The following is a 13,713-nucleotide window of genomic DNA, read 5'->3' on the forward strand; positions in this document are numbered from 1 at the left end:
CCAAAATGCACAGGTGTAAGGAACCAGAGAAAAGGGAACACATCAGACCACCCTGCCCTAGGTGTCTTTTTTTTTTATGACAGTCACCTGCGACCAACAAAGAATAAACAGATCCTAAAAAGAAGTTAGCCATTAAAGATGTAATCGCTAGTCCTGCTTACACAAAGGTGCTGTCAGTAGAGAAATTAAAAAGACTTAAGTTCCCTCGTTAGCTTTCAATAAAAGATCAACCCTAAAAGCCCTCAGTGGCAACCCTGTGGGGAGCCCCCCCTCACTCCTGAGAGCTTTTTTTTCTGTATCCTTGATTAATAAAACTCTGTCGCTTTACTCACTCTCCTTTGTCTGCAAGATTCATTCTTAGACTAGGTGAGACAAGAACCTAGCTCCCCCACTTCATATTTACTTAATAACAAAACGGAAACTTTTAAAAATGTTTTTCATGTTTTGGAACATAAGTTACTTTTTCTAAATGTGATGATCACTTTGGGAAAAGACTCTGTATTTAAAGGTAAACCCTCAAATTTGATAGGGTCAGGTCTCTTACTAATCAAAATACGTTTTCTAGACAAGAAGAATCATCATTACCTGGAGGCATGTTAGAAATGGAGAAATCAAGCCTCACCTCAGACCTACAGAATCCCAATTTAACCATGTCCCCAGGTAATTCATATGCACACTGTTCAAAAACAACAGAACTAGTCTATCTATCTCTTTGTTACTTGGGTAATAGTATTTAGAGGCATAAAAATGAAGTCTAAAATTGCCAAAAGGCAAAGAGATGTCTGGATATCCTATGCAAAAATGCAACTATTTGGCTGACTTAAAAGCATTCTAAACCTGCTGGCTGATAAACACTTATCTGAGTAAAACAAAGTGCCTCCACTACCAACTCAGGTTTCGCTCAATTCTAATGATCCACTATGAACAATGGCCTTTAATTAGTTTTATTTTGGAAACCTGCAGTGCAGGTTTTCTCATGTACAAGAATTGCTGATTAATTAAGCAAGAAGACACTCCAGGCAATATATTTCTGGATGTAGGATGAGATGGAGTGAGGGATATGTTGGAGATTTAGTGACTTGTTCACCATCTTACACAAGCACACATATTCCTCTGCAAGATGCTGCCCAAATGGGACTCATTATGCTCAAACTAGAAGAAATATCAGCACATTTAGGGGAGAATTGCAGGCCCAATCATTTTCAGAGTATTAGGCATGTTTGTTTAAATTCCAATCAGAAAGTTCCACTTTTGCCCAGCATTTGAAATCTATTTGGTAATTTACCTTAGAGCAATGTTTGAATAACAAAAAGGTTTTAAAAAAAATTAAACAACCAGAAACAAAACAAAACAAAACAAAAAACCTTACTTTCCAAGGGCAAAGCATTCCAGTTTTACAGATGAATCCTTTGCAGCTTGTATAGTTTCAGGAAAACGCACTTCAATCTTTGGTTCATATTCCCCCATCACACCTGTTAAATATCAAAAGAGCTAGCAGCATTTCTGGAGAAGAGAAGTTTTCTGTGAAGTAAATGCTTCATTAACCAAAATCTGATTTTTTTGTCCTTCAATTAACAACATTTTCATATTCTTTAATGAGTGATAGAGGGCAAAGAAACTACGTGATGCTACTTAAGGAATTAGTTCATTCCCTTCTTGCTTAAAAAAAAATATCTAAGATATATCAAAGTATCAGAATAGAGGCATCCCAAATTTCCCTACATTCCATATTAGAATCTTACAAAGAATTTGTCTTCTAATTAAGAAATGAATGCATCTAGATTCTAAAATGTTTCTGAATTATCAAGAACGTTTCTTCTCTAGAGATATCCAGATCACCCCTTCACGGAACTCACGGGGCCAGATCTGTTCAGGAATAAAGAAATTTTCAGTTAATACTGTAGGAGGTCTCTTAATACAAAATAACAGTATTTCCGCAACAAAACCTATAAAGTAACAACAATAATTGAGATAAAGACATAAATGTTCTTATGTCAGTTCATTAAGGATTTACTTTTAAATGAGTTTTCTGTAAACTTATAAAAAACATTTGTTTTTATAGTTTTAAATTTTTCAATAAGGAATTGTGGCTATGGGCTAAGATTCAGGTAGGACAGTAGTCTAATGTATGTAAATATGCTAGCGACCAGACGTGTAACAGGAATATATCTCTAGGCTATCCTCATTAACTTAATTAATTTAATCAGTAGCCAATCAAGATTCCTCAAAAATTTTGATCTTTTATTTTTAACTTATATAACAAATACCAATGTAATACATTCCAAAGGTTAATGATTTATTGAGGGCCAGTACACTTGCACAGAAGCTGAAACTTACAAAATATATACCAAATAAAAATACTTGATTTTTAAGACCTTGATCATTCCAAACATTCAAAGAAGCTATGGTTGAGGTGGTAGAGAGTACTAGCTCAGCAAACTAAATTGGTTAAATTTTCTATGTTCTCTTTTCTTGACAGCTGATATTTCTAGAGTGACTTTTAGAAGAGGTTTGATATTTTTTATATTAATACTATTAACATTAATATAGTATAATTCTTCTGATCTGTTTTTACCACGTATGCACTGAAGAGAATAGAGGGGATAGAAGAATGAAGGAATTAAGAAGGGGAGAAAGAAGAACTAAAAGCAGACCAGAAAAAGGAAAAATATGGTAGAAGGTCTATGCATATTATTGGCTTATGAGCTCTTTCTGTCACGAACAGACTACTCACTGAAGGGGAGAAATTGGACTTATGAATAAATCTAGTGGTTGCTGAATTCTGAATTAGGACGATGCAAATATATTTGGGTGGTTAGTGATTATAAAAGCTCTGTCGTAAGGACTCCCTGTACGGAACTAGTTCCATAATTCTCTTAGCCATCATTAGCATATGTTCTTGCTCTTAAAATCCTCAGGGAGGAGAAAAACTCTATGAGGTACTCCAAGTCCAGATCTGATCACAAAATGCATCAACAGGTTTTCTATCTTTACATGTACCACTGTGAATATTTAATTAAAGAATTGACTGGAGGATTATTCTACTTCGATGACTTTCCTAGGTCTTCTAGTTCTCTAAATCTTGTGCCAGCTATGTCTTGACTAAGCTACAAAACTCATCAGAGACCCATTTGAATTATGTTCCTTGGAGGAATATAATTCATATGAATCTTGTGTTTCATTCCTCTTTGGAATGCTTATAATTAATGTTTGCTTGCTTTGCTTTCCTTGGATGTGAATTTTTTCCCCATTTTGCCAGCCAGGTAAATAAAGGGTGAGCAAAAAAGACAAATATGGAAAAGAAAGAGGCATTAAAGAGAAGCTGCATCATATGCTTACTGAAAACAATATTATTCAATTAATAAGCTTGGCAGCACCCACACGTGCACACACACACGCCTATTCCCCCAAACAGACTTTTTTATACAAAATGTTCCTCAAGTAACGAAAGGATCTGTTCCAATGCCAGTGAAGAAATGGCATGATATACCTAGAATCATATAAACTGTACCATGTGAGTTATAGAATTTTCTATTGTATTTTTATAATATCTGATTTTCATCATATTTGTAAATTGAATCTCAACTCATTGATGATGTGGTTCCTCTGAACCAGAGGGAAGCTGAAAGCCCAACAGATGTCCCCAGGCTTCAAAAGGGACGGATAAAGTGTATTCCCAAGATAGCTCATTATCTTACCATCAGTGCGCTGCACTAATGGAGTGGGTGGTCCTTGAACACTTCTCTGGGCTTCCTTGTTGGTTACGAAGCAAGTGTAGTTGCCCACATCTGATGGTTCCACTTTGGCAATATACAAGTTTCCTGTCTCTTGGGAAACAAACCGCCTGTTGTCCTCTTGAACATATAAGGGGTTATCATTGAAGGTCCATGCATAAAACAAATCTGGAAAACAGAAAAAAAAAAAAAAGCATTATCCTTACTGTATTCATTCTTATCTGAAAGTTTTGTGCCTTCTTCTCCAAAATTAGAATAAAATTGTGCCCATTGGTCCAGTTTATGCCTGCTGTCCTGATATAATTGTAATATTCCCTTATATTCAAATATATTCGAATTTGGATGATACATTATATAGTCATCCTGCCCATCACTGGCTTTGTGCATTTAGGGGTGCAATGATGGCATGCCAAGAGAATAAGTGGATGGATGTATTAAGAAAAGCTGTAACATATATAAAATATTACGGGCTTAAAATGCACACTGAATTTCTTCAGAAATGCTCACATTAAAACAGCATCTCTCAACGTGCAGTCCAAAGGATGCCTGCACTAACGTGTTTTGTGTCTGATTTCTCCTAATATGTATTTTTTTAATGTTCACTTATGTTGTGTGACTATCAGTACTTCTTTTTTTTTAAAGATTTTATTTATTTGAGAGAGAGAGAGAGCAAGAGCATGAGCAGTGGGGAGGGGTAGAGGGAGAAGCAAGCTCCCTGCTGAGCAAGGAGCCCAATGTGGGACTCCATCCTGGAACCCCAGGATCATGACCTGAGCCGAAGGCAGATGTTTAACCGACTGAGCCACCTAGGTGCCCCTCCTATCAGTACTTCTTTGTGTTCTATTGCTGAGTAATATTCCATTTTATAAATATACCACAATTTGTCCAGCTACTTTCTTGTTGATGAGTCTTTTGATTGTTTCCAGGTTGGAAACATTACGTATTAGGTTGAAATGACTGTATGTATTAGGTTGAAATGACTGTCTGTCGAATTTTCATTTCTCTTGATAAGGTCCTAGGAGTGAAAAATAAGGTAGATAGATGTATGTTTATAAGAAACTACAAAAGAATTTTTCAAAGTTGTTGTACCAGTTGAATTCTCCACCAGAAATATATGAGAGTTATAGTTGTTCCATATCTTTGCACAAATAACATGTCAATTTAAAAAAATTTTAGCCAGAAATCATTGAACAAAGAAAACTTTTCTTGTGGATTAAGGTTTTTAAGTGTGGTACTATCTGAAGACTAAGAAATTGTATGTATCATGGAAACTAGATAGAACTGAACTTATGTCTGGGAAATGGAAGAATATAACTGGTTCTAAAGGGACTCCAAAATAACTGAAATGCACAGGTGCTAGGAGTGAAGAAGGGTTTACACAGATTGAAAACATCATCACCTTCAGTTGAACTTAGAAATCACATACCAGGAAATCACTGCTCATAGAACAGTTGAAGCAACCAGGGGCCTCTTGTTCAGGCAGAGGCCGTGGGTTGTATTTGTCATCTGCACTTATATTAAAAATGGGTGCAGAGGCACCTGGGTGGCTCAGTTGGTTAAGCTACTGTCAGCAGCTCAGGTCATGATCCCGGAGTCCCAGGATCCAGTCCTGCATCGGCCTCCCCACTAAGTGGGGAGTCTGGTTCTCCCTCTGGCCCTCTCCCTTCTCATGTTCTCTCTTTCTCTCTCTCTCTCTCTCAAATAATTGAGTAAAATCTTTAAAAAACAACAACAACAAAAAACCCAAAACAATACAAAAAAATGGGTGCAGAAACAAGATAGGGTAGAGCCAAAACTTGATCTATATAGAAAAACTTATGAGGAAGTGGGAGTGTGGGAATGTTGCCATCTTTATTAATCTCTTCCACCAAGGAAAAAATAAAGCACTAACAGTAGACTTAGGGAACAGACTTAAGAAAGCACAAGAGGAAGGAAGGGAGGAAGGAGGAAAGGGAGGGAGGAAGGAAGGAAGGAGGGAAGGGAGGGCGGAGGGGAGGAAGGAAGGAAGGAAGGAAGGAAGGAAGGAAGGAAGGAAGGAAGGAAGGAAGGATACAAACAGACCATTAATAGTGGGGAGAAGCTAAAGTATTAAATTCTAACAACAATTCATAAGTTATTTTAGTAAAAATGAATTCATCTATATTGACAGAACTCTAATATAATTCTCAGGAAAGAAGAAAACATGAGAGGTATGTCAGAGAACAATCAACAAAAATGCTACTTATGTATAGAATGCAAAAATGTAAAGAGTGGCATTATTAAATCTATAAAAGTAGTGTTCAGGTAGAAAAAAATCCAAGATGTATGGTTATGTAAAAGCATATTGTAAATCAAGATGTTTAGCATTGTGTATGTGTATGTGTGTGTGTGTGTGTGCACCTTTATACAAATTATTAAATTTAGCAACCTAGGAATGTATATAGAGGTTTTCTTAGGGTGAGGGGAAGAAATACAAAAGACTCTGAGTTTCTACATAATGTGTTTCTTTCATATTATAATTCTTAATTACTATGTAATATTTGTGTAATGGGAAAAAACAGGATGGAAATAGTGTCAGGAAAACTAAACACTAGAATGAATTACAACTTGTAAAACAATATGGTGAATAATATTTTTCATTCTTACTCTGAACTGTTCAGACTGGAGTATTACGTTTTATTCAGAGCACATTAGAATCACTAAGGAAGTTTGTTAAAATATAGATAGCTAATCCTATTCCTAGCAATTTGGTTTCCTTGTATCTGAGTGAAGCATCATGGAATCTGTATTTTCAACACCCTATGAAGGGCTCATGTCGTTGAGCTGGAATATTATGTTCCAAGCACCCCTTACTGAAAGGGGATTAAAAATCTCAAGTATATCAAGAGGCAGATAACCAACACAACAAAGGCTGGAGGTTAAATCACAAAAGAAAATGATAAGAACTTAGATTTTTACCCTGGGGGCAGGGTGGGGAAGAACAATTGAGCGGTCTTCATAGCTTTGAATTGCTGTCATGTGCATAAAAGAAAGCCCTTTCTATTGATGTCCAGGAGGCAAAAATAGGACTTCGGCTGTTGGGGGTTACAGAAGGCCCAATGGCCTTTAATATAATGAAGACCAATTTAAACTTCAGAGCTATAACAGCAGATGATTTATGAGGTAATGAGCTCTTTATCATTAGAGATGGCCAAGCAGAGAATGGATGAGCTGTTTGAGACGTTGCAAAAATATTTATTTTTGCAATGAATGGGAAGTTAAATCTATGTTTCTGTGAACTGTCTACTCCACCCTCAACATTCCTTTGATCTCCTTAAGAGTCTAATGCTTTTAGATCAAGTATGCATAAATGCAATTCACTTTTTATTTTTGAAAATATACTTTGACATTGTCCTCCTGTTCCAGGGTATTGAAACTTCATTGCTTTTGCAAGTCCCTACTGGAGTCTTTTATCATTTCATGTGGTCTCTTGCTTCTAAGTTTTTTTACTGATGTCCTTTGCTGCCTCACTTCTAAGCCTGTTACTCTGTCTCCACCAAAGAGATGCTCAAAGGGTTTTTGTTTGAAAGTGAGAGGTATCTAGATAGTAAATTTTTCCTCAATATAAAGAGGAGAAAAAAAAAAGTAGTTCAGATTCCCATGTTGTCAGTGACTCCTCATCTTTTGAACCTTTTGTGAAATAAAGACAATCTTGAGCAAATTCCCAGGGCCATGTCTCAGTTTAGGGATCTTTATTCAGTGCTGATTTGAAGAGAGGAATAAGCTCAACCTCTCCGAAGTCCAAGGTTAACCCTTCTCACTTAACAGAAATTATAGGTTGCCACTAATACCCAAGAAATCTTTGTATTCTTTACCCTATAATCTTAAGACCTGAGACTGTAATTTCCATTTCTCCCTTGGTGAATTCATTTTTACCTTAGTTGCTAAAACTTTCTGATCTATTCCTTTAACAGTGGAACATTTAGAAGCTGCCAGAAGAAAGTTGTCCAGAAATAAGGAAGATTACATTAGAATAATAATAAAAAAAATGAGTACTTTTATTTCATACCCATTTCATCATCCCAGAATTTTGTTTTGTGATGCTAGTTGGCTATTGATAATATGCCCGTTAAACAGGAGAAGGTACTGGAGCTAGGAATATAAAAGTAATTTTCCAAAATCACATTGTTTGCGTGTAGAAGGAGGAGGACTTGAACCTAGATCCTTCAGATGCCAAATCCTTTGCTCTTTCCCTAATACTACCTTTCTTCTTTTCTATGTATCTACAACTGATCCTCTTCTTCTATGTCAATATGATCCTCTTGGAGCATTCTTCCTTACTCTCAGACTTCCTTCTACACACCCAAACTCTCTGCATATCAAAGTCTACTCAGAACTACAAATGTTCCTCATCACCCATCCCCTCACCCATCAACATTGTCTTTCCTGTGTTCAATTTCCTCAGAATCTTACAGGGTAAAATGTCAATCTGTCATTTCAATTACTTCAACACATTTATAGCTACTATTAGCAGGGAATAGAAGGCATTTGTTAAACCATTAAGAAATAATTCTTTTCTCCAAAATGGCCTCACTAGAGGACAGATTTTGAAACTTCAGTGTAAATAACAATCACTTAGAGGACTTGGTAAAACACAAACTGCTGGGTTCTACCATCCCCGTTTCTCTTTCAATAGATCGGAGAAGGAGCCAGGGAATTTACATCACTAACAAATTCCCTGGAAATGCAGATACTGGTGGGTCCCAGAACACTACTTTGAAAATCACTAATATAATGGTAATTCTCAATCTCCTATGCCTAATCAAACCAGGAAGGGATATGGCTCAGAGTTTGATAAAATGGTGGCCATCTTATATATTTCTCTTTGGGTGGTATGTGGGAGCCTGGAGAAGATGTTCCTCAGTTCACAGTTGCATGGCATGTCTGGGACGGAAGGGACCTAAAGATCTTCAGCTCAGTCTTCTCATTTTATAGGTGAGCGAGCAGAGGGGAAGATGGCAACAGCTCTGTGACTAGACATAGGCACCCCTTTGTGCTCCTCTGTGAACTGGTGAAGATGCTAACCTGCAAGCCCTTCCTGTCACTCCCTTCTCCCCATGGGTTCCCTATTCCCATTCACCCAAATAGTCAGGCTGTAGTGGGGTTTTTAATCTATTTTGTTCTATCATCAGCCACTGTCATGCTTAATCTGTATATTTTTAATGGGGAAAGAAAAAAAAAACTCTTACAAATTGGAAGTTTAAAATCCTTCCCATTTGGCTTTTCTTAATTAAATGTATAATTCATGAGCCACTTAAGTTGAAATCATTGAATTTTTAAAATATTTTCTCCACCATCTATGACATTTATCTGTTATTAATGATTGTGATGCATTTTCCCTATGATGATTCAGCAGTAACATTAGAACTGAATGATAATTGGTCTTTCCTGAAGCATTGCCTGTAGTTTCACACTGACACCATCCTCTACAATTTTAATATTATTAGAAATGGCAGATCTGCAATAAGCAACTGAAGACTATATCTGCTGCTCTCTCAAGCATGCAACAAATCCTATTTTCCTTAGAGCATGATTATGTTTTGACATCTTTTACAGCCCTATATCTTGCACTGTAATATTTAAAGTATAAACACAAGAGATATATGCAATTGTACCCATTATATGGGATGTAATTTTTATTAGAGGGGAAGTATCCCACGTGAAAGAGACCAGTAATGATAAACACTGACATTGAGAACTTCTATTGGCTCCATAAAGCAGACCTCAAAATTGGTAGTATGTTTCTAGAAGTAGAAAATAAATGAGAAGAATAAAGAATTTGAAGCACAGTGCTCAGATTTAGTGGATAAATCTACCCTTTGGAATATTCTGGCATGAGTGTACTTTACTGCAAACCTTGCGCAGAGCTCTAAGGTTAAATGTGACTGCCTGTTGGGTGGTAAATCATGGTTATGCTAGCTCAGTGGCAAAGACCTAATCCAAGAAAAATAATTCCTTTTCTGGGTTGAAGTCATTGATATCGGTACTGAGCAAGTTTATGATGTAACCCAGAACACTGCCCTGACACCTTTACAACCGCTCCGATTTGAGTACTCATTTGTTCCACAATTACTGCTTAACCACCCAGATTTTATTAGATCCCTTTTGATTTACGCATCTCCTGTTCAGAATCATGGAGATAGCTGCTTTTGTGGCCTACAAACAACCACTAAGTAAAGGCCCTCTGAGTTCCTGTTATTGCTGGCTTCCAAAAAACTCTAGGGCTGGCATGTCCTACCTGAAAAAGGAATGAAAACACAGCCAGCTTCTGAATGAACTTCTGAGAAACCTCCAATTTTAAGGAAGACTGGGTAAGTCATGGGAGGCAAATACAGAAGGACTAGACTTCCTTTTTTCTTCTCAATTCCCATCCTCTATGGGTGAACTAAATACAGAGAATGTAAGAGATGAGTTATTCCAGTGTTTCTCAACTACACGTGATTTTGCCTGAGAGAGGTATTTGGCAATGTCTGGAGATATTTTTCTTTCCCGCTATTGGGAGAGGAGATGCCATTGCATCAAATGGGCACAGGCCAGGGATGTTGCTAAACATCTTCACAATGCACAGGACAAACCCCATAACAAAGAATTATCTCACCCTAAATTGTCAATAGCGCTGATGTTGAGAAACCCTGGGCTGTACAAATGGAAACAGGCTATAACATGAGAGTTCTGTTTGATGTGCTGGAAAGCAAGGGAAAATATTCTTACTGGGAATGAATAAGATTCTGAAAGTAGACAGAGGAAACGTGGAGCACAGGACCTAGAAGAATGAACTCTGGGGTTCTGGTCAGCTACATCATCTTTCTGGTTCTAACACGGTACACTAATATTAGGCAAATCAATCCACCTCTCTAGGTGGTGTTTACATATTCTCCAATATAGATACACTTGCTATTTCCATTTATACTTCACTTAGCAATTATTTCCTGCTGTGGGCCAGATTATGCCAGACCAGATGAGGCAACAGAATAAATGCACTGGTGCTTAAACTCAAGATATGTCTTCTTGGCCAAGTTAACACTAACTTCTTTAACACAATTATTCAATTTATAGAATGGAGAAATTTTCTCTGAAAGTGTCACATGAGTTGAGGCCCACAAAATGCTGAGCTGAATGTCCAGTATATAGAAGGCATTTGTTACCTTATCCAATCATGTGGTATTAAACACTATTTATATACGGTGTTAAAAAGAGAGAGACAGACAGACAACAGTCTCCAAATGGAGTCACTTGTGCTAAGTTCCACGTCAGCCAACCAAAACTTAATACCTAATCAAATTCTACTTCAGCCTCTCTCAGAAACGTGACCCTTAACCAGTCAATCTGGAGTTACCTGGTCAGCACTAGTGAGGCAACCCACCTGATAGACCCTACCAGTCTTCCAGAGGAAGGTGACCTTGCCTGAAACAATCTACTCTTTGCTGGAACAACTTCTTTGTCCTGCCTCTTTCTGCCTATAAAGGTCTTTCATTTTGTATAGCTCTTCAGGGTTCCTTTCCATTTTTTTAAAGCATATCTTTGACAACTTTATTAGGATGTTTCTTTGTAAATTTTTAAAAATTTACTTGTTTATTATTTTTTTATTATGTTAGTCATCATACAGTACATCATTAGTTTTTGATGTAGTGTTCCATGATTCATTGTTTGTGTATAACACCCACTGCTCCATGCAATACATGCCCTTCTTAATACCCATCACCAGGCTAACCCATCCCCCCACCCCCCTCTCCTCTAAAACCCTCAGATTGTTTCCTGGAGTCCATAGTCTCTCATGGTTCGTCTCCCCCTCTGGTTTCCCCCCCTTCATTTTTCCCTTCCATCTCCTAATGTCCTCCATGCTATTTTTTTTTAAAGATTTTATTTATTTATTTGTCAGAGAGAGAGAGAGAGCATGCACAAGCAGGAGGAGTGGTAGGCAGAGGGGGAAGCAGGCTCCCTGCTGAGCAAGGAGCCCAACTCAGATGCAGGGCTCCATCCCAGGATCCCGGGATCATGACCTGAGCTGAAGGCAGATGCTTAACTGACTGAGACACCCAGGCATCCCATGGGTTCCTTTCCATTCGTAAGATGATATGCTGCCCAATTCATAAATCATCGAATAAAGCCAATTAGGTCTTTAAATATACGCAGTTAAATTTTGTTTTTTTAACAATGGTAAATACCAAATTTAGTTCTCCAAACCAGAACTTTCCCCTTAGATATGTAAATCCAGCTGCATACTCAAAATTTTCATTGTTCTATCTAATAGACATCTGAATGTTAAAATGTCCCAAAACAAATTCCTATTTCCCCCATTCCAAAACCTGCTCTCTCTTCATTGGTATCATCCCAACAAATGACATTCCATTCTTGTAATTGCTCAACCCAAAAACCCTTCCTCTCTTTCTCTTTACAATCTATATCCAATCTTTTGGGACATTATTTTAGGTATACCCTCTAAGTATCTCCTGAAGATGGTTACTTGTTCACTGGTCTGCTCCCATCATCCTGCGTCAAGCCACCATTACTTCTCACCTGAGTCATTGTAATCACCTTTAACTCCTTATATTATTGCCCCTCTTTGGTCTATTCCTTAGAATAAACTTTTTAAATTGGAGATCAGAGAAAGCATGCAGTCTTTTGCTCAATACCATATAATGCATTCTAATCTCACTCATAGTAAAATTTAAAGCCTCTATAATATCTTTAAGGTAGTGCTTACAACCTTATCTATGCTCCTATTTGCTCACTTTTCTTTATCCACACTGGCTTCTTTGCTATTCTTCCAATGTGCCAGACACAGCCCTACTGCAAGTCCTTTGCACATGCTGTTCCTTCTACCCAAACTGCCTTTTCTCAATGTTTCACTCTCTCATTGCTTTAGTTCTCCTCTCAATGCCAACAAAGCCTTCTTTGGCTTCAGAATATACAATACCAACACCCACCACCATTTAGTTTTCTCCCTAGCTTTTATTACCATCTGTCACGTTTTTATATTCATTATAAGATTCATGAAGATAAAGACTTTGTCACATTGCTCTCCACTATATCCCTAAAATTCACTAAAATGAGTGGTACTTAGTATGTACACAATAAATATTTGTTGAGTAAATTTATAGTACTAGTTCAATAATGATGGTTATCACTATTATATCAATAGGCAACTGTTCTGCCTATCTGCCTTTTACATATTAAGCAACCCTGAAGTAATACTGTCACTGCTGATTTGACCTACTCACTGAGAATATACCACTGTCAAAAAAACCCCACAAAAACAAAAAACCACCAAAAACAAAACAGCAACAACAACAACAAAAAGAAAACACCACTGTCATTTACACCAGAAACAGAAGGAAAAAAAAAAAAAACAACTAATTGGGAAGAAGGGCATATGAAAATTTAGCACTTTTCCTCAATGTAATTTTCCTCTTTATAACACAATTTTGAGTTTTTGCTGGAATGATTTTCCATTTGTGTTGAATTGTCAACATTTTTATTGACGGAAATACAAACGCTGGACTCAAACAACAGTGCTATCTTCCTACAACAGACATAGATACTCCAAATTACTGGCATAAATTCAATTGTTCTACCAACCTAAAAGTTATATCTTTGAAGACAAAGGAATATTTCCTCTAAAACAAATTTTAAACCTATAATTTTTATGAGCCCAGGATTGAGAGTTTTATACCAAGACAATAAAGGGAAAGAATCTGCTTTACTTTAGATATGGTGAAACTATTATTTCACAGTGAAGGTGATCTTAATTATTTTAAAAAACATGTATCATTTCTTCACTCTGTCATTTTTAAAGAAAATTTCACGTGAAGCTGGGCTAACTCACTGCACCCATGAAGACCTACTGACAGCTTATTTTCATATCCAACCTACAGCTTTGGCTTCAAGGCTTTCACATCATTAGAAAAATTGAGAGTCTGAAATTTTGCTTTCAGTGCTGTTGCAAATGACTTATGCAGAA

At 37.0% G+C, this 13,713-nt stretch overlaps 1 protein-coding gene across 1 annotated transcript in view; it reads right to left on the bottom strand.

The window, feature by feature from the left end:
- CNTN6 (contactin 6) overlaps window positions 1-13,713 on the bottom strand; it is a 270,310-nt gene that overhangs the window by 95,520 nt on the left and 161,077 nt on the right. The window contains 2 exon segments of the mRNA XM_045808106.2: window positions 1,370-1,472; window positions 3,699-3,902. Coding sequence (XP_045664062.2) covers window positions 1,370-1,472; window positions 3,699-3,902 — 307 coding nt within the window.

Source organism: Ursus americanus, chromosome 14 (genome assembly GCF_024610735.1).
Source record: "Ursus americanus isolate L20-20 chromosome 14, mUrsAme1.1.p, whole genome shotgun sequence".
NCBI classification, from domain to species: Eukaryota; Metazoa; Chordata; class Mammalia; order Carnivora; family Ursidae; genus Ursus; species Ursus americanus.